The sequence below is a fragment of the Egretta garzetta genome, unplaced genomic scaffold, assembly GCF_000687185.1.
Source record: "Egretta garzetta isolate BGI_Z169 unplaced genomic scaffold, ASM68718v1 scaffold9, whole genome shotgun sequence".
Classification (NCBI taxonomy): domain Eukaryota; kingdom Metazoa; phylum Chordata; class Aves; order Pelecaniformes; family Ardeidae; genus Egretta; species Egretta garzetta.
In genome coordinates, this window is record NW_009260763.1 from 2,309,903 (window position 1) to 2,332,905 (window position 23,003).

General features: G+C 35.8%; 1 protein-coding gene across 1 annotated transcript in view; it reads right to left on the reverse strand.

Moving 5' to 3' along the window:
• Positions 1-1,621: 1,621 nt before the first annotated feature.
• Positions 1,622-23,003, reverse strand: part of MEI4 (meiotic double-stranded break formation protein 4) — a 70,394-nt gene continuing 49,012 nt past the window's right edge. Inside the window, exon 5 of the mRNA XM_009646096.1 lies at positions 1,622-1,873. Within this exon, the coding sequence (XP_009644391.1) occupies positions 1,622-1,873 (252 nt within the window). The remainder of the gene's footprint in view (positions 1,874-23,003) is intronic.

Consider the following 23,003-nt stretch of genomic DNA (forward strand, 5'->3'; position numbering starts at 1 on the left):
GAAAATTATTGTATCAATTAGATAGCCGTGCCTTTTGTTTATTCCTTTCCTTGCTCTTATTGTAAACATGCTTTAGCGCTGTGGAGGAAGGTGGAAGAACTGATCCTCTACCTTAATGAAACAAACAAACAAAGAAAAAGTAAAGCAGTAACAAAAAGCACACAGTAGTTTCTGAGTGGCTACCAAACTTTAATACCTATTTAACTCTATTTTCTTTAATTTGGCTAAACTTATCCGATTTTATAATGTGAATATTCAGGAACACTTGTTTTGCAAATGAAGCATTTCTGTTGAAAGAAACTTTGCTAAAAAAAAGCATTAAACAAATGTCAGCACATGACATACCAAATACCAAGTTTAAGAAACAGAACAGTGGCCAGTGTATAAAGAAGTATAAGAATCTCTTTGGGCAGCCAAATCAACATCAAAGTAACTTGTTTTGTAAATATTAGTATATTTTACATATATAGAAGACAAAGTTTTATATAGAAGACAAAGGTTTATTTATCTGAAACAAATGCATTCAAATTAACAAGATAAATAATTTACAGTATTAAAAAAGCAGTGTTTCAGAGAATTTTTCTGACATAAAAATGGATCTGATGAAACAAGTGCAAGGGGAAGGACAAGGACTAGTGCTAAAAATGTTTTATATTCACAGTGAACATGCGCTACTAGGAGATATAACAAAACTAAAATGTTATTTATCTATTAGAGAAAAATTCTATTCATCATAATAGTTACCCTCTAAATTTATCAAATAATCTGGATTAGTTAAGGTATTGTTGAACACATATTTTAAAGGCCTTTTATGTATAAGATGATTTCTGTTAAAATATGTTACTTTAATTATTACTATGACTATAATTCAATAAAATAAATATTTTAAAATCAGATAATAGATAAGGGGATTTTATCAATATTCATTAATTTTGAACAGAAAGATTTAAAGTAATCATTAAAGGAGTTAAACTTACTCAGATTAAATCTTTGAAATCATTAGTCAACTCAGAGTAAATTAGGCCTACTGTGCATACACAAGAAAAGCAAAGCAGTATACAATGAATGTAAGGAAGTTGTAAAACTGAGCACCAGATTTTATTTTGCTCTGGTGATGACTCGTCTAATTAAATCAGAACCTAAGTCTGTCCTATAAGAATTTTTAGTGATAAGTTACCAAGTTTAAAAATAAACATTTTTATTTCTGCCAACCAGCCATTGTCTCAAAGCACATAGAAGCCATATGACTCTTAAAAGATGGGCATTACTTTCCTAACTTGGAAGCTCTACACACACATTATGTCTCAACTTTAAACTTCATAGCGTTTATTCTAAACATCACCTGGAACAACTTTCTTTGTTGCCATTTTCACTGTGTATGCAAACACCAACATATTGTTTTCCATTATGAGAAACAGCATTTACTCAAAACGGCACCTGGATTATTACTTTTTTTTTTTCTCTTTAAAATTGGAAACAAATAGCATTATCTCTGAAACTGCTGTATAGCTCAGTAGTTTAAAGTAAACGTCTTCCGATAACAACAATTTTCCTGTCTGGCTCAAAAATTTTCCAATGCAATCCCACAACAAATGCACTGTTAAAAGGTAGGCTGCTTGTTTTAATCAATTTGTATTTGAGCTGAATTCAAAAGAACACTCACTCTCCATAAATATAAAGAAAACAAAGGGAATTCATCTGAGAGGTGCAGAATAATTTGATCAAGATTTTTCAGAAATTTGATTTTTTCTTCTCCATCATAGTCTGAGCTTGAAACGTTACTTTCTTCTGTCTCATTTTGAAGAAGTTGTTCCAGAATCATGCACAAAGGAAAAATATTCTCATACTGGGTAATGTCATACATGGCCTGGATCTGGGAATAAAGAAAAATCAATACATAAGCACAGTGTGAAAATGCTTCTGCAGCCCACCAACTCACATGACAGTTTAAGGAATAATGCTAAAATTTGCAGTAGTATTTGTATAATCAGAACTTCTATATGCTCAGTATGATTACTTCTAAGAAACACTTTCCTTTTTGTGGTAACAGCCAACCAACTCTCCATTGTACTACCAAATGTTTTAGGAAGGCAAATTATATCACTTCACCTACCCCATAACCTCAAGACTCTTCCAAGCAGTTAAGCAATTTTGTTACTTTCAGTGCAACTAAATGCAACTTAGTAAACTATCTAATTGATTATGGATAATAGAAACCACAAGCTAACTAATTCTCGTTCCTCCACAAATACTACTGCACTACAGGAAAATTGTTTTAGCCACACAGAACTGACTTTGAACAGAAAGGGTAAGTCTGATGTAAGGAGGAGGGTTTTTTTTTTTTGAGGTAATTGCTTTTCAGGAGACAAATGCCCCTTGAAATATTTTTTTTTTTTCTTCCTGGTTTTGTAAAACATCAGTCTAGAATGTTTTCTGGCTCAAGGCTTATTAACCTTTCAAACCCATTTAATAATCCGAACAAAATGGGTCTCCATTTCTTTTGTTAGATCCCTTTTGTAGCACTAATTGATGCAATTACTACCACTGCAAATTTATGCCATGGAATTTGTAGAGGAATACCTTTACTGTTACCTAATGGTGCAGTCAGATAACAGTCCTACTCATCTTGCTCACCGATGTGTGTAAGCGGGCAGCGGCGTACGTACATGTACACACACATATACGCACAGATAGTCCATCCAGAAAGTTCAGAAGGTAAACCTTATCCAGAGACTACAATTCCAGAATATATTAATACCAACTTCAAATAACTTTAACACTAACTCTGTTTTTCAGACAGCATTTTAAGATAATCACTCTTTTTACAGATCAGATGGGTATGCGATATGGGTTTTGGACACTACTTTTTTTGTAGGATCAGTCCTTGCTGATTTTTCCTCACCAGGTATTTGGAAATGTGTTTCTTAGCAGTAAGATGCATTTTGCATGCACCCCAGTTCTGAATTTAACTTTTGAAAAAATCAGTACTAATACATTAAAGGAATCTGCTCAAAAATGTACGCAGAAATGACAGCCAGAATGCAAAAAAGCCGTCTGTGTTCTAGGTTCCTGGGCCTTTATTAGACTTCCTCTTTGCAAAGCAAGAGATCAGATTGCCCTAGATTAAATTCCGAGCCACTGCTCTCTTACTGGACAGATTTGGAGTTGGGGTCTTCAGCAAAATTTTGGACAGAAAGTAGGGATCTGGAAGCACAGAATTAATTGAAGTAACCTCCACAGAATGGTGGATGTAATTTCTGAAGGTTATTCAGCCAGATTCAGAAAAAATCCCAATGTGCAATTTTTGTACTTACAGTATTTTTGTTTTCATGTCTTAGTGGTTCATGCACATTCATATCATTTATTCAACCGCTATCAATAACAGCAATGTAAAACAAAACCAGGAGAATAAATATTGGCTTTGGAGAAATTCTCTACAATTCTTAAGCCATTTACCAGCCACAACTCATATTTCTAGTGATGCAGTCCGTTGAGGCTGGAATTTTCACATGCAGAAGACTGATGCTACCTTCTGAGTATCGGCAAAAAACTTTTATTCCTTTTATGTCTCAAAGGACCTACAGAATGGAGACAATACTTTACCAGTGTAAATTATTTGAAAAGAAAGAGATTATGTTCATGGCACCTAGTATTTGCCTCCATGCAACTCAGATACTTATGTAGGCTACAGACAAAGCATCAGCAGCAATACCTATGTGCGTTCTGGAATAAGCCAGAAGTGGCTCTAACTCAGGAAAAATTCTTTTTGGTTGAGGATGGAATGTTGAAATGCTGTAATGTCTGACAAAATTAAAACAATTAGAATTAATCATTATATTTGACAAAAAGCCTTCCTCCTTTTCTATCCCTACAAATGAGTTAACACCTCTTTAGGCTTTTTTAGTCTTATGAAGATACCAAGTTTAAATGTATATTGTAACAAATAATTATATACAACATAATGCTATATAAAATACTGACATACTGATACAAGTTTGAATCAAACTGGAAAGATGAGTGTTTATACACCACTGCGGTTTAGAAAGTGATAAAATTGACACCTTGAGGACATGGCTATTTTAGCAGAAAAGTGTTCTGCTCAAATCTCCTCAATCCATCATATTCTAACAGTTTTGCTTCTTGTAAATTTTTTCTTGCAATTTTTGCCACTTCCATTTCTTGGCAAACTTTTACTGTTCATCAGGGATATAATTTCCATGCTAGCAAGGTATCTTTTCTATGTCCCAAGAAATTCTATTTCAAATTTCACTGAAATATCAAGTGTTAAAAGTTGGTATTTCTCTCCTTTTACATGCATATTTTTCAGAGAAACATAAAGGGTAATAAACAAGAGGAACTTGTAAAGCCTGGCTAATATTGCCTTTCAGTGGAAGCAGAGGCAGTAGGAACTGATACACTGCCGTCTGCTGGGCTGTGATCGCTTAGGTAGTTAAGGAGGACGGAGGACAGAGCAGAACCAAATCTGCCATCTAGCCATTTCCAGCAAAAATCCCCCATCGTCCATCTCCTCCTCAGGGACGCAAATGGAGCCAAATCTCCTAGAAATTCTTTAGAGCAGGCAGAAGCAGGCAAAGAGCATATTTCAAGCACTACCTTGAAATAGTCTATCACCAACCAATGCATCATCTCAGCAAACCATCCCTGTACCCCTTGCTTCCTTGCAGAAGGCTGCTGATACAGGCAGGTACATGTGCAGACTGAATTCTTGGCAAGAAAATGAAGATTCATGGGTTAGGAAGCCACAGAGCACGTGTAAGCTGATGTCCCATGGAACATGGGACTTACCCAAACTACTTCAAACTGTTTGAAGTGGAGCATGCCTGTTAGAAAATGTCTAAGCTTGATTTACGTGTTTTAGAGATACACAATCCCGGGTATGCTGTTTTATGGTCAATTACCCCAACTGTTTTTTTTTTTTTTTAAATTTATTTTATTTGCTGCCTTGACTTTCTGGAAGTAGGAGGGATTGCTTCATCTAGAATTAAGAGGAAGGCAGATCTGGGACTAAACAACAAGGCAGTGACAAACTAAACACAGTCATTGATGTCCACAGAAATGAAAAAAGTTATTTCTGTGCTCACTATGCCAGCATAAAGGAGTCATGCTTCTCTGAAACTGTTTTTAGTATTTTAACACTACAGTTGTCCTAACAAATATATCATTATAAAAACAGAGAGATATTGCCTACATCACTTTTTAGGAAAAAAAAGTTTCTAAATCATCATAATGAAAAATAAGAAGCGATTGGCTGGCAACGCTATCAACAAGTGATCGTCATTTAGTAAGTTTGGTGTTTGCTAAGGTAATGCTGAAAAACCTACGTTTTCAGTAAAATCAACACTGTTTTACTCTACTAATCCAGTTTGAGCCAGTTTAATGGAAATATATTTCAAGAATGACTGATTTGTTTCCTCAAGTGGCAACGCATTCTCATTTTATGGACACAGAAGATTCTCACAGGGAATTCTGTTCCGGAACCTTTGTTTTTCCTCTGAAAAATCCCTGCCCAGGCTAGTCATTGCTGTGTTCAAGTCCTAAACACAAACCAAACATTTTTCAGAGTGTGGGATGTACGCTTGGCATTTTACTTCAAAACAACACTGAAAGTCTTTTAACTGGATGTTCCACAAGCATGTAAATAACCCCTACGTGGATCATTAAAACTTACAAAACCAACAATATCCATCGCATAAGAAAGCGCACAGTAGGAAAAGAGGTTATCTCTAATTGCTGTTTAATGTTTAAATAACAGGCTGATAAGCATCTCTAAAGTGTTTAAGGCAGGCATGCATGAAAGACTTAACTAGAAATCTTTTTGTTCTGATCTTAATACTCTCGTACTTGGTTAAGGTAAAAACCTTACAAATTGCCATGACTCAGGATTCAGTTTTTAGCTGATTAGCATTCCTCTTTAATTGCTTTTTGTTTTGTGATTTTGAAATGCATATTTCCCTAACATCCCTCCCTGTAATCATAATCCTCATTAACCACATCAACATTCACCTGCCAAAAAGTTCAAAGTGATTTACTCCCTCTTTTAGTATCTAAAACAAAATTCACACCACCTACAATTCCTTAGTTAAATTTATACCCCCCCCAACTTTCAAAGTATTTTGATCTTTTATTCAACGAGATCTGAAATTCTAATTGTGTCATCTTCATTCGCGCTGACTGTAATTTCTTCTCAAGTAGCTCCCTAAGATTCGACAATTCTGCTTACAGATCAAGACCAACCGTGCCTGCAGAAAGGGTCAAGGGATTACTAAAATTGGTGGAAGTTACAATTCTAGAGGAGGGACCGTCAGCTAAACTCTTAGAACAAATGAATCTGCAGGTACAGTGTGTGCAGTGACTATGGTCCTGAGGAACATTTTGTCAACAACACTTCAGATGATAAAGACTGAGGCCTTAGCACATAAGCATCCAGATTTTATAACTAGAAGGTCAAGTATCACATCAAAGTTGTTCTAACATATCACAAAAGCAACCTAAAAAAGCAGGAAGAATATAAGCTGTCAACCCATCACTTTCCCATTTAGTAGCTACTGCCCATAAGAAAAGCAAGGAGTAGGACAGAAAAGAGGTCTCATATTCTTTCTTCTTTTCAAGTGTTCTTAAAAGTGGTAAGGAAGCTCCTCCTGACCAGAAACCCTACTTTGATTGCAGCTAATGTTTGAATGGGCCTTCCCAGACAGAAATGTATTCAGTTCATGGGCAGACTCGTCTGTCCTTCAAGATTTCCACTCAGTTCCCTGGGACAGCCTCATATATATCAAGTTTCTGGTTTTAGCAAAAAGGGGAGAGGTAACATGTTCATAACATCACTTCATTGTCTGACATCTATTTCCTTCATTTACACCACAAGCAAGTGTAGGAGTACCATATGCAATAACTGTATAATATAACAGACATTGCTTGTTGACATAAGAAATTATATTCTCATCCTACAGGAAATGTCATAAAGTATAAAGCAATGCTAGTAATCTAGCAAGTCTTGAAAGTAAACACCACACATGTAACATTTTTATAGGTAAAGAACGACACTAAGGTAATAAAATTAAGTCTTGAATAACAACAACAATAAAAAGTCACAATTAAAATCACATCAGAAAACAAGGGATTCCTGAAAAATAGAGCTATATTAGCTTCAAGATTTATTGACAGAAGTTTACATATCTTTAGAAAATGCACGGAAGTACTGAAAATAAACAGCAATCACTTTGCTTTAGTGGCTGTAACAAGCACCACCCTGACAGTAATGCAAGATACATGCTTATTAGTACTTAATCATAATTCATTCAGTTTTGAAAAGAAGCTTTTGAACATGCTTCTCATCGCATAAGGCTTTTTTTGTTTTTCTAAAAGCATGATAACCTTGCCTTACATTCAGCTTGCTTACTCAAATTATCTCTTCCAATACTAGGGATGGGAAGTATCAAATGAAACCAGCAAGTGGCAGATGGCTGGTCTGAAAACAAACCCAAGTAGTAGGTTATCACACAACATGCATTTAAACTGCTTGCCACAGAATATTGTGAAAGCTGAAAGCTTTTATGGGGTGAAAGGAAAGTAAACAGCAGCATGATAGTGAAATCCACTGATAGACACGTAAAAGCAGTCACACCCCACCTTAGATAGCCCAAATTGATGGATACAGGGGGAATGTTCTTGGAAACATCTCCAAATTCTTCCCTGAATGTCTACTATAACCACTGTCGGAAGCAGAATATTTGACCACTGGTCTGACAGCATGGCCATTCTTGTGTTCTCCTATCTCCTAGTCTACTTTGCCCTACACACTATCAACATTAAGTTACCCCAGAGAAGAAAATCCCCTTCCCTTTTCCAGGCAAAGTAAAGCTCAGGAAACCTGCAACCCATGGCTCTATATGCATCACAAACTTCTTCAGTTTCAGGAAATTCAGTCCTTCCTCCAAAATCAGAGACAGAATCCACCTTTCCAGGTTCAGAATCACACAGAAAAAAAGGCCTGAACAGAAGCAAACCTATGGGGTTTTGGACTAACTGAAAACGCAAAGGTACTTGAAGCTTGCACTCATCTGCTCCAAAAGCAAACAGAAAAGCCATGAAAAACAAGACAAAGCAATATACCTAAAAAGAGCAAGAGGAGGGATTCTAGGCACTGCCCTATGTGAGGAAATGGACAAAGCTGGCTGGAACACAAGCCTAAGGTTTGTAAGGAAAAAACTGACATCTGCTTTCTGAATCACTTTCATCCAATGAATCAAAGTCTCTGTAGACTTTTCATAAATAAAAAAGGATAATGCTAAGACAAGTTTCCTTCCAATTCTGCAGGTTTTTTTCCTCTTCCATAGTTAGAGGCTGAATATTGTATGACTGCTCGAGCCAACGTTCAACTAAACCAACCTTTGGTTTTGGTTTAGGAAGAGGTGTTTTATTTATCTACTTATCCTTTGTTTCGGAAAAAATCTTACGTTTTATTTTATAGAAAGAAATCTTTAGGAAAATATGTATACTTCATATAAATAAAATGTTTTCACAAAGTAGTTGCCTAAAATGGATGAATATTTCTCTTAGATATGACTATGAAGCAAGACAACAAAATATGGTCTTTCAAGGATTCCAGCATCTGTCTAAAACACCAGCTTTCCACTACAGTTATGTCACCAAATCCCATAACCTCCTCCCAACTTTCAGAGAATACCATCAGAGTCTTCCAAATTTTAACTGGAAGACTCAAGAGGCATAGTAGGATATAATTTCATGAAGCTTAGACAGGATAGACAAGCAGTGCTACTTTCTTATTTAATGTATTTAAAAGTATGCAGAACATGTATGTAGAATAAATCTTGAATGCATTAATAGAATTTAACAGTATGAAAATGATGTTGCTTATTCATCTTAAGTATGTGAGAAATTACAGAAGCAAAATATTTAATTGAAAATCATACAAAATATAAAATATCATGAAATCATGAGTACACTACAGTGTATCTAAAAGTTTATATACATGCCGTAAAGCTTAATTTTAGAAGCAATTACTCCTTTGACTAAAACATGACAAAACAGAAAATGGAACAGATTGCTTTCTACAGTCTTTTTAGGCTTTACAGAAACTAAATGGATGTAACTGTGAGCAAATACTGTTTCTCTTTCAAATTTTACTTTTCCATTAATTTACCATTATACTCTTCTAAAAACCCCCAAACCAGTAGTTTTTTAGATATTTTCACGATTTTATTTGCTGGTTTTTTTTTTTTCAAATGCAAATTTACACAGTAATGTAGAGACAGGTTTTTAAGAGCTTCAGAGCAGCAGTTTAGAGCTTGTGAGTGTCAGAGTGAAGCCAGTGCTGGAAAGCAGTGATAGGCAGTTCAGGATTGGCCCTCTAAAATTCAGCATGCCAGGAGTAACTCTAAAGACAGTTACATTTAGAAAGATCCTTTTGAAACCAAAAATCTTCTGCAGCTTGTGTGAAAATTGCAGCATCCTGACAGTACACAAAAAAAGCAAAGTAAACTTGAAAGGGATTAAACTATGAATTGACCATCAGAAGCCAAATAGTTTTTCTTTCAATTTTTGAAGCAGAAAAGAAAGTAAAAAATATACAAGAAGGATTATGTATAGGAAAATGCTTGCAATTCTAAAAGTTATGATGTCATCTGAAACAAATAATGGAAGACTTATTGAAGACATATCTGTGGTGAGCATTATTATTGTTGTTACTATTAGTAGTAGTATTATTCAGTGGACTATATTACATCATACCAAGTCAACCCAAGACCAAGGGCTTCCTATACCTAAATTTGGGATAGCCTGAGTCCCATTCAAGGTAGTTTGGGGAGAGTTCTCTACTATGCAAGTCACAGTTTGTGAATTGCCGAACCTCTCAACTGGACTGTTCTGAAAATCTCAAATGTGTCAGTTGGCAATGGCACAACTGGCCTTAACTAAAGGACAAGATTCTGGAGAGTGCAAAGTTAAGCCAAAATTTGGATGTATAGCACCACCATTTTCAGCAAGCAGAGAGTAATTTTCAGCAGGCCTCATTCCTTGTGCTAGCAAGGATACCATCAAGAAATGATGAATCTGGGAATGCCAGGATTTGAAATGATCTGAAAGAAAGCTGAAGAAAACTGAGGAATATTTACGTATTGCAACAGAAGCATGGGATTTTTCACTCTTTGGTATCATTTCTTATGCCAAAGCTTCAACACAGCTCAGTAAGGCTACCTAGAACTGACAAGTAGTGGAGAGGTACTGACTCATTTAACCTTCATAGAATCTGTTTGAAGGATAATGTTCTGCAGTTGATTTGGATACCTAAGAGCTGAGTACCCTAGCAAAAGTACAGATGATTTTATCAAATGGCTGTGCTAAGCCAAAGATCTAGGAACAATAAAGCTAAAAATTACCAGAAGTGCACTCTATTGCACCAAGTCTCCCAAAAGGAGACTACTGCACCCAAACTACAGAGATAACACAGAAGTTTAAAGCAATTAAGTGTGAAGCAGGAGCATCAATTCAAGAAATAATCAGAAACAATGGCCCAATTGGAGCTCAAAGTATGTTCGAAGTCACAAAAGATCTGAACAAAGCCCAGTGAAACAGCATCTGCATAGAGAAACCTAAAAGACAGAGTTTTAGGCAAATGACTGAGGTGTCTGGTGGACCTGTCACAGAGTACTGACATAAATGTACCTGCAGGGTAGCCTGTAGCAGTTAGTAAGCAAAAGTTTCCAGAAACTGACTTTCATTCATGTGAACACGGTATGATAGCTGCATAAAAGCAGTGTCATGGTATTAAAAAAAAAAAAAAAAAAAAAAAAGCCAAACAACAAAACCCCAAACAAACCAACCAGCCAGAGAATAACATAACTTCAGCAACAGAACAGCGTATCAGTCTGTGACACCACTGGAAGTCAAGAACATACTTGCACTTAGTGGAACTGAATTTTGTAGAAAAAGAGTTCAAATCCACCTTTTAGCTAAGGTCATGATGTCCTCTAATGGCCTGAACCAGCCACAATATTAGGTGAATTACATCTGAAAACCCATCCTCGGTCTTCCTTACCAGTCTGCCATTCCCTTCCCTGCTGTGCCCCATCTCCATCCTTCTGGTTCTCCTCTATTTTTTATTTTCCCTCATCTCAGGAAAACAGAAGGTAAGATAAAGTCCCACTGGCATGACCATGTTCTGGGCCATGAGTGGAATCACACAAATCTGAAATAAAGGAGGTTGTATTTCATCCATCACCACAAACTCTCTTGCTCTTAATGTCTATGAATTCTGAATCTGAAGAAAATACATTCTTAATTTGACTCGAACGTCCCACAAGAACATGGTCTTGGGGAAAAAATATAAAAATAAAAACAAAGAGCAGAAAATAATCAAATCTGCAAACTGAAGAAAAAGATACAAATCTCTTTACATTCACTTCAAAACTATGAATGTTTTGAAGGCGACTGGACTAGCAGAATAATTAGCACTACTTAAAATACTGCATGCTGCTTCTAATACAGTTTGAAAAAGGGGTCAGAATATGGTACTTAACTAAACCATTTCAGAGCTTAACACAGTTTTGAGAAGGTTACAGAAAATAGTCCCTAATCCTCACTACAGCACATGACCTTTTGTGTAAAACAACAAGCAGCACCGTACTAGAAGAATTAAGGGAACTGACGTTCAGAGCAGAGATGATTCTGTTCTTTCTTGCAGGTGCCATGGTACTTGCCAATTAGTAAATGAGCATGCAGTAGGCTAAATGCAATGCTAATGTGAGATTTACTGTGCAATCAGTATGCAATGTTAGACATAGCATGGTATTTATTAAAAATTTGACCTGAAAAGACTAGAAAAGCTCCAACATTTCAGAGAATGATGAGCCTTTCAAAAGGACAGCTGAACTTCAGTTTGAGACTGATTTTTTAAAAAATTAAATGGGCTGGAACAAGAAATAAAGCTTCTTCCTAACTGTGGACCAGACGTAATAATTTGAAATACCTGCTACTTTATTTTCCACACAAAGCTATTTACAATCAGCTAATTCTATTTAATAATTACCAGTAGGCAATACATACAAGAATGTAGCAATGCTTCTTTAAGTGCCTTTAGTAGCACAATAGCATTCCTCTTTTCTCTTTGCTACTTTAAACAGATACAACACTGTATATTTAATGCAATTTAACATAATTGCTTAATTTATTATGCAGCATTAAAACCACTGTGAAAGAGATTCATATTAACAAATCATACTAAACACACAGACCACCTATGATTTTATGATTTCAGATGACTGCAGGAAATACATTAACAAAAATACGACAGGAAATCATTATGGATTGGCTCATTAAAAGACGACACAAAATCAAATCCTATCAAAATTAAGGTTCACAGATCATCTTTGTTATGCTGTAACTGCCTCCTAGCAAATTTCTAGTTATTGGAAGGTCTAGCCTGCCTGGCATAGTAATCATAACATTACTAACCAGTGAAAGACATCAGCTGCAATATAAATAAAACCTCCTATTTTAATACTCACACATACTTTACTAGAAGACAGTCACTATCCTGAATCTGAGCTTTTGTACGTTCCATTGCTATCAGTGCTCTTGTAGATAATATGCATGCTGTACTAGAGGGAAAACTTCTGGGATAATACATGAATTTTCAGGCTGTGAACAAATAAGAAAGAGACTACTGCTACATTTTAATGGTAGCCATGCAATACATTCCTTCAAGTTTCCCTGATGACAGCAAATTAGCTGATAAGTAACTCATGCTGTGACTGTTTCTCCTACCGAACTTAACTCACTTAAAATCGAATTAAGTTTCTCCTATACTATACTGGCACACAGCCATTGATTTAGAAAAGTTTTGAAGCTTTCCAGTCTGCAAACTCTTAACAATTTCTCATTTGGTTCTGTCACAGGTCCATCCCTCTTCCTTAATATTTATATAGTTCATTTAGTGTTCTTCTCAATTCTCAGTCCAATAAAAATTGAAAGACTTTGTCTTCCTTAATCCTAAGGGTTAATTAGACATTTTCCACCTACTGTTCCCTCGGTGGAATCTCAGTCTAGTGTTCAGAACTGTACAAGGTCAGCCTTGGGCTACTACCACTCTGTATGTTGCTTTATCTTCACATGAAACTTTCTTGATAGCTATAATCTCTTTCCAGAATAAAATATGCTCCATGATTTGTTCTAAACCCTTTTGTCCCCAGGTGACACAGGGATTTAGCAACAAGCAGGAAATCATTTTATATATATTTTTCCCCCCCAACTCATGTTGGAGATTACACCAGAGTTATCAACTCAAACACTCATGTGCAGCTGAAGGAACTTAGTGTCTGGGTTCTAGGCTGATTTTAATTCCACTGCTTTTTGAAAAATAAACAAACAAAAAACCCACCACCACCACCCCCCCCAAAAAAAAGTAAGAACCTATGAGCTGCAGAGCTTTCTTTTCTTTTACAGGAAACTTCTCTTGTTTTCAAGATCAGAAGAAAACTTAATCTGTTGTGAAAGATCTTCAGGAGCATCATCCTTGAAAAGGGGCAGAGTTAACAGCAGTTCAAGAGGACAGTAAGGAAAGCTAAATGGAACAGCTTCTGTCTGTGGTACTACAAATGTATGCACATAGATACAGAGTAAATGCTCTTCTTAAAGAAGGGATTATAGTCAGAACAGGAAAAAGTAATAAATAAGAGGAATGTATCAGGTCTCTTGGGTATCTCTACAATGTGAGGGCCAAATTATGCCCTCATCCAAGTGACACTAATGCCATTATTTCAGTGCATCCAACTGTTGCTGTACTTGTGGAACAGCCCAGAAGCACAGCCTCTCTAAGTAAAATCCACAGAACTGGATTCCTCTGAAAAGTGATTGCCATTAATCAATGGGATCAATAAGGGATCTTACTACAGTTCTAAAAACTTCAATGAAAAGAAAGACATCATCCACTCTATCATTACAAAGAATAAAGTTACCAATAGGTAGATGACAACAGAGAAAGGCATTTCCCTAGGTAAGCATACAAACTCAAACTAGGTGGTGCTCCTCATAAAACTTGTATATCATCTTGTTTGGCAGGGAATATCAGCACAATCATTGCTGCCTGTAACAACCTCGTGATGAATGAATAAGCCTTGGAAGGATAATTCTTCTTGAACTCTGTCCAAAGACATCGGTGAGGAAAGGCAGTTTATGCAGAGCTTTGAATTTGTATAGACAGCTTGATAATTAGCTGGAGAAGCTGATGATGCAAATAAGCGTAACTTTCTCCCCAATTCCACTGCCACGCTCCTGGGTCTTATCTCTAGAACTTAATTGTTTTATATTCTCATCCACCAACTAGTTCCCATGTGGCTGCAGAAGTAACAACAAACCCCCCTCACTCAAACCAAATGAAAAGTCAATGAACATATGTTGGTAACTTTTTTCTAAATCTATCTATTCATTAGATAGCTTGAAACTGGAGGCCTTTATAATGACTTTGCCAAATTCCAAATGGAATATTCTAGCCAACATCTTATGACAGAGGATACATTCTCCAGAAGGATGTACAAGGATTTTATGATCAAACCAACCAGACTGAATGACTGGCTGATAGACCTCAGGGATCAACCTGGGAAAAAAAATGTAGGCCCCTCCCAGAAGCATACAGAGCATACACATGCTCAACTGTGATATACTCCCTGTTATGACCTTCATGAAGATGACAACTAAGTTTCTAAAAGGACTTGTGGCAGACTTGATTGAGTCTCTAAAGGGTGTTTGAAGTGTGTTGCTTCTCCTATGCATGCACTTAGCAAACAACTGAAAAGAGGAGGGATGTTTCAGAGAGTAAGAGGTAGAATCCCCATGGGTGGGAAGGCAGAACTCACAAAGGCAAGTCAGTTGTGGTATTGTGAGGAACACCGCAAGTCTGAAAACAAAGAAGCTTCTAATACTGCCAAATCCCCAAGCCAGCTGGTCTAAAACAAGGTGGGCTGAAAGAATTCAAGCAATTCCAAGGGTAATTCTCCCAATATACCATGACCTACCAGGAATGAAAGTGATGTCAGACACAGTATATGCATCTTCTGCTGGTGTTGGAACATGAGACCAATTACTTCCTTCTGGATAAAGTCAATGGCTTTGGCTGCTTTTCTCTAGCTTTATTAGAGTTAATAACAAAGTTACTAAGAGCAGCAATTGTGAAAAGGTTTGTGAATATCTTCTTAACGCTGAAATAAAGGTACTAGAACCTGAAATGTCAGCTTTCTGCCTTCACTCAGCAGTTGGAAATTGTCATTGTTTGGGACAAGCATCTCTCATTTCACAGCTCTATTTGAACACTAGGATCATATTGGTTGACTTAAGATACAGCCTTATCAACAAGCAAAAGTGCACAACAGCAAAAAAGGAGAAATATATTTGACTATTAACAGGACTGTAACAATAAGGAAGTCAGACACTCAACAGAACATTCTTCCTGAACCAATGCTCCTTCTTACCACATTTGTAGCAGATAAAAAACTTAACTGATCAGATGGGTAGCACTTAAAATACTTTTATGGAAATAATCCACACAAATTCTTTCTAAAAGCAACCACCATTTGAAGAGCAACCACCATTTGGGAGACTACTGTGACAAGGAAACAGTTATTCCACTCATATGTGGTCTTCCCATCCTTGCCACCAGGTGCCCCGTTTTCCTTCTGAAAATTTGAAACAGCTTTGGAAACATTCAGAAAGACTAAGTGAGGGTTTTCAAGGAGCAATTTCAATTTTTGAATTCTTTAGCGCATTTAGGACTTCTTGTGTAAACTGCAGTATGTTCTAACATTTTCTGAGAACAAGATAAAGGTTAGAAGCACAGCACTTCCTGAATCTACTCTTCTTACTCACCCTTTAGGATCCATTTGATGTGGCTCCTGAGAGAAACACAAAGTATTGGCTGAAAATGACTGCCTTAGAGAGAAACACATCTGAAGTGACATCAATGGTCCAAAGATAAAAGGCAAAGCAGAAAAGAAAAGAAAAAAAAAAAAAAGATTACAGAGAATTAGCTTGTATGACAAGAATTTTCATGGAAAATCCAACACAGAGAAAGCATCTAGAAAGTTCTCATGCAGAACCTGAAGATCGGGAATGAAAATATACTAGATGTTACACCTTTTGTTGAAAGGTCTCTTTATCAGTTGCAAGGGTTTTTTACCTTCACATTTCATTGCCATCTAGTTCTTCCATAATGATAAAGGGCAGAAAAATATTCAATTTATCTTCTTTACATCATACAGTGGTTTATATACTTCTGTTGTAATCCTCATTTGTTTCCTCTTTAAATCACAACCTTTCTTTCTCTCAGAACAGATGACTTCACAAGTCTCTGAATCCGCTGGTTTTATCCAAACCTCTTCTATTCTGTTACATATTTTCTGAGAAGACATCATCACATGACCAAGTCTGCTACAACTCATCATCTCTTTCTTTACCAGTTTATCTTATAATCCTAATAATATTTTAGAACAGTTGCTCTGCAGTGATATAATAACTAAGAACCTATTTTCTGTACTTGGTAAATGACATGCAATTAAATGTAAAGAACTCACTCTTAAGGGTTAAACAAAATAATCATATTACAGTTATGAGTAAAAATTACACTAACTGCAATCTTCAAAATTCAGATCTACAATAGCTAGCACCACCTTGCTCCACTAACTGATGAAAGAATAATGACAAAATATTCGGAGTGGTTTTTAATTTGTTGCTCTTGCATGCAGTATGATTTATCTTAGGATTTAAAACTGTCCTTAATTGCATATTAAGAGATGGCAATATGTGCAGCAAGATTTTATTAATACCACTGCATGTCATATTTCATATTGAAAACAATCTACACCGGTTCACCTATAAAATGAACTCATAACAAAGGCCTACTTCATGCAAAGCAGCACATTAATATTCTACACAGACTGTAATTGCCATTCTACTGTTTTTTATAATATTCATGTTTGTAAGCAGTTTTGAATAGCACTCAATTACTTGTTCTTTTGGAACGCTCCCCTTGCATTTATATTACAAGCTTTTGAGAAGACAGTCACTGACTCATGGGAATAATTTTGCAGGAACATAGGTACATTTTTTAGGTTTATTTTGACTTTGTGCAAGTCTGAAAGTATTTCTTTTGGTTTTGAAAAAGTTAACTAATTCAGGTACAGCGATTATGCCAGTAGCTGCAGTATTCACTACAGAGAGGGACAATCAGATTCTGAATTGCTTTAGAAGATGCAGCTCGACAGTAACACCATTAGAACATACTGACACAGATGCAAAGACTAATGCAAATTTGATAGTCTATTTTCAGAAGGAACTCTGAATGTTAACAGTGTGTGTAAGTAAATAAAAGGAAACAGGGGTAAATGCAATACAAATATGAATGACCTATAAGAAGATTAGCATAAGAGTAATACTTAAGGGTAGTTTTGATGTGAAACCGTTGAGTTAGCAAGACTGGAAAAATGTAATGTGTCAGACAAGTCATCCTGTGCTGCTAACCCTTGAATGTTGTCCAACTGTTGTGGAATGTGACACAAGATGCAAGTGTTTTCTATGAATTACATTCCCTTTTTCACCCTGGACTGGTTTTGCTGTGCTTGTTCATCAAATGTGAATATTATATAAGTGATATTTCAAGTAGTATGGTAGAGAATTTAGTAAGCTGAGAAGAACAGCACAATCTGTTAGTCTAAATCACTGATTAGACTGTACATATCTATCACTTCCTAAGAAAGTAATTCTCTAAGAAAATGGGACATCAGAAGCACTGGTACATACTGACTTCATTTAAAAGGACATATGCAAATCTCCTTCTTCCCATTTCCAACTTTAAATAAAAGATTCAGGTGCTTCAACTACAGAAACCACTTTGGGCCTATAAACTGCAACCCTACAGGTGAGTTACACAGAAAACCAAAATTTAAGAAACACCAATTTCTTTAACTTTTCCCAGTTCTGTCTGTTCATTGTACCTGCTCATTGTACCTAATGCTGTCAAGCCTATTATGAAATATTCACCTCTTTCCCAGCACTGTGCCAGGAGCTTAAGAAAAGATTTCACACTGGGAACTAGGCACATCCAAGTGGAAGCACTGTGGTATGACCCTCTGTGATATAGCACTTAATTCTTACAGTACAAAGAATTTATGTTGTTTTTTAAAATCAAGAAAGATACAAGATAAAAATATAAAGATTTAATAAAAATAAGATTAATAGCAGTTTAGCTTTAAACATAGTCAAACAAAACTGAGAAGTTCTGAAACTAGGAAAATCAACAGTCTTAGAGCAAATCCTGCAGCGAAATGACAAGGAACGGTTATTAAAAATGCAAAGTTGGCAGAGTTGCAAAAAGCTGTGAGAAAGGCAGCAAAACCTGGCTGACAGCAAAAAGTCAAACGCACAGTGATGGTGACTCACTAGTCCACTTGGAGAAGTACACCCTAACTAGAGAAATCACATCTATTGCTCAGTCTCAAATGTTAGCCACAAGCAGGCTCACAGATTAAGAGCCAGAAGCAACAGTAAGATAAGAAATCAGTTATTTTAGAATTTATAACTAGACAGTCCTTGTTTGTATATTATGTGTAGCATCTCCTTAAGTTTGTGACAGGCATTATTACTTCTGTTTTGTGTGTGTGTGTGTATCAGAGTGCAGAAGTGAAATTCCACACGGCCTATAAAAACAAAACAAAAAAGTCCTCCTTTGCTGCTGCTTTGCTTACTTAGAAATCAATTCTCAAAAGTTTTTCTTTTTGCTGCTGTTGTTCTCACACCTTATGACACAGTTACTTTACCCTTCCTAATTCCAAATTCATATCCATTCAGTGGCATTTCTACTGCATAACTGCCCTTGAAGGGAAGAGCATGTAAAAGCAAACTAAATAAACAAGCTCATATTTTTCAGAACAAATATTTTTGACTTAAAGTTCTTACAGCAAAGAAACATAGACAAGAGCAGAGTAGTAATTCTGCCTCTTTTTAAAAATAATTCCAAGTTCTTGGTGTTCATGTATCTGAAAGTATTAAATAATGTAGTATGATGTTTTTACTTAGCCTTCAATTTTAAATCTAGAAGGGACCACAGAGACCACAATGCTTGATCTGAAAGTTCAAGGAAAAAAACGACGTGTTTTTTTCCCAGAAAATTAATTTAATCATCTTTCAGAAAGATATATAGCTTTATCTTAAAGATGATAAACTATAGAATTCACTATTTTTACTTGTAAGCTGCCAGTATGTCAGCTGAATTTTCCAAGTATCAACATTACAAAGTATGCTGACGTAAAAATGAACCCATTAAAAGAGAATGTGAAAGCACTGGTAGAACATTAAATAATCTATACATAGGGAATAGAAGAGGAGGCAATTAATGGCACTGAAGGTAATATTAAAATTTATAATGCAAGTAACTGATGAGAGAAGCTAACGGGATCACAGAATACCAATAAGTAGTAGAGTTAAAAAAAAAATACCACAAGCCCAAAAAGTAAGAACTTTAAATTGATAAAATATAAAAACAAAGGTACCCTACCAAATGTAAATAGGAACATTGTAAATAGTTACATAAAAAAATACGGAAATAGTCAAAAGTGGTTTCTCCTCCAATTCTGAAGTGGAAGAAAAGGACATTTCTATTCCATATAGTAAGTATTGTGGGCAGAACTGAAAAAGTGGGGATATGAAACATCATCTCCAACAGCCTAACACATTATTAAGAGACATTCTCCAGTTCTTTCCAGAGCACCTTTGTAGTATTTTTCACAAATGAATGTATGTCAAGACCCACATTAAAACATCAAACATATGTGTTTATTAAACCCTTCATCACTGCTTAGAAGATCTATTTCAACAGGATATTGTATCTGCCAAAAGGGTGCTGGGGCCTGTCTGCTAAAGGAGTTTCCTTTATGATACTACAGCTATGAATTAACTGGAGCACAGTTCTGTCCCCTATGTTCACGCTGGATATTACAAAAATACAAAGTTTCCTGTGCAAGAAGTTCAATACAAACATAATATTTTGTGGTTTGGACTGCAAATAAGGCGTATCAAAGGAAGCGGACCTTTCTCCTACCCACAGAAAGATCTTGGCACTAGCAGATACTTGATTAAATCACGAAATCATAGTTTACTTTTATACAGTTAATTAATTTTAAAATAGCATAATGAAATGGAAAAGTAAGATTTATTATTATGGCTAACCATTTCAGGGACTATAACTATTTCTCAAATAGTATTTGCAAGATGACAATTTATTTTAAGTATCACAGCTCACTGCTTGTGTTCCTGGATACAATTGGCAGCTAATAAAACCCATCTATGTTTTATTTATTAACTTAGCAGACAGATGTGCATTTACTAGATTTCACATTAATTGCTAGTATTTCCCTAGAAGCCCTGAAGGTCTTGTTAGAAATATGTCAGCTGCAACTGGATGCCTATATCTGAGTTTGTTTTTCAGATGCAATGCTTTTATACTTAACTACTCAGGCTTCTGGAAAAAAAAAAAAGTTTTTCATTTGCCAGTGATAGAAACAGTTATAATCTGATAAAAGAATTGTTCATTGCTGCTCCTGTAGGCCCTTAGTATATCACAAGGGTAATTAATTCAATATACCTCAATTTCAACATAATTATTTAAAAAAAAAAAATCCACAGACTGTACTGTCAACCTAGTTTTAGATTTACGTTGATAGCTAAAATTTCCTGAAAATCTTGCTATTTCACATCATGCATCTGACTGCAAATCCTAACTCTCCTTAGACTCCCTACTGAAGGAAACAGGTTCCTTAGAAATAAGTTGGTCTTTTAGACTCGTGGCTTTAGCTTTATTTTTTTTTTTTTTACATCTCTGGAATTTAAACTTAGCACAGGCTGATATTTTACAAATAAGATATTACTGATCAAATTACTACAGGCGTGTCATCTTTCTGAGCAAAATTCTAAAAATCTGTCTCCTGCTGAGTCAAATACAATAAAAAAAATATCAGTAGCTTGTAAACAGATTGCCATGTTTATTTTATACCAGTTCCTGCATGTGCAGAAACTCATTGGGATCCATCATTTCTGCACACATAAACCACCCTCAGTTGTTCATAGTGAATTCAGATCTGTTTACTGATACTGACTGAGGAGCCTTCTTTCCTAATACTGCACTGCTTATTGGAAGAAAGAAGTGGGCATGAGGAATGCATCTTTAAAGACAACACAACAAATGAAAAATTGAGATCTGGGTAGAGGGGTGGTGGTGGTGTTGTATGTTGAATTAAAAGCAATGTTGTATACTATCTACTATTCGGACAGAATTTCTCATACATGTAGCAGTGACAGTAAAGTGTCTTTAGGCTGCCAGCAAGGATATTTAAAATACCCTGCTTTGGTTCCTCTGCCCTCACTTTTTGGGCAGGAGAATCAATCAGGAAGCACTTCAGGATGACAAAAGATGTGCCAAGGTGCTGAGTCAGCGAATGGTCCTTTGGCTCTAAAGGGAGAGCTACTGCTTGCCGGCTTGGCAGCAAGCTGTCTGGGGTGCTGTCCCACAGGGCCTGACACTGAGGGGGTACCAAGGTCATACAGAAGAGCAAGAGCCCTCCCAATTGCTTTGCCTGTGACCAGAAAGAAGAAAAGCTTTGCCATGGCAACCCTGCTATGTATTTTTCATCTTTGCTATGTTTAGTACAGCTTATTTTGGCTGTATCTTTTGGGGGCTTGTGTTAAAAACATACAATTTCTTCCCATTCCAACACAGTTAAGAAGAAATAAGACTGAATTGCTGGAGCAATATCAAATACCTTATTTTATATATCCTGATAACCCCTCAAAATCTCCACTCAATTTCTTCTTTGAATATCTTATGCTGCAATTTAAAACTGTTCAAACAAGAGGAATAAGAGAAAGAAAATATGGATGACATGAAAATGGTCACAAAATACTACAGAAAACTTGCACTCTTAAGGTTTGTTCTTCTCTCTTTAAACCAGACATTTGCATTTGTTACTGAAGATCTATCACTGTAACTGTTGCTTTCTTACCGGAATCATAACAGAAGTGGCCAATAAGAAGTTTGATGCATATAGAGTACTTCAGGTTTGCCAAATGTGGTACACACTGGGAGTAAGGAGACAGATATAGAGAATCTTGTTTCAGAGCATCAGGTAGGACAGACAACCAAGGCAGCCATCACTGATAAGTGCAGGCAGCATTATTTAAGAGTTTATGTTTCATAAACAACAACAACAAAAAGATGAAATCGTGCCTTACATATGGTCATAATAAAAATTACTGATAGAAAGTAAGGGTTATGTGAAGGAGAAGAAAAAATTATAAATCCCTACATAAAAGGAAATTCAATTATACTTACATAAACAAATTCTCAATTATTGTTTTAAATAACTATTCTATTATTTTAGAAGTACCCAAACTCAGCAGCTATATAATGCTATCACATTATAAATCCAAAACGTTTAATGCAATTTGACTGAAAAATGGAGTCCTCTAGTAATTTCATCAGGCTCTGGATTTGGTCTTTAACTTTTGAATTAACAGGACTAGCAGCATACAGAATGCGATTAGACCACAACATAGCCAGGACTGGATCATTCCCGCTACCTTAACTGATACTGATAATGTTGGAATATTCTAAGTATTTGTAACGCTTCTTTCAAATGAATTCTAGTGCTTCTGTTTCCACCAGCTGGATTTCCTCCTCAAATAAATATTTTAACAAATACATAATAAATAACAAAACAAATCAATATTTTGTTAATACTATTCATTCAAGTTGATTCAACAAAAATAATTGTTTGGACAACTGCTTACGCTTCATTCATAATTTATCTAGCTTACTATATAACTTTATGCAGCTATAATACTATTTCAGCATATTCTATCAATCTTGGTCAGGGGTTTTTTTGTGGTTTTTTCATTCTGTTTTTTGGTTGGTTTTTACTATTACC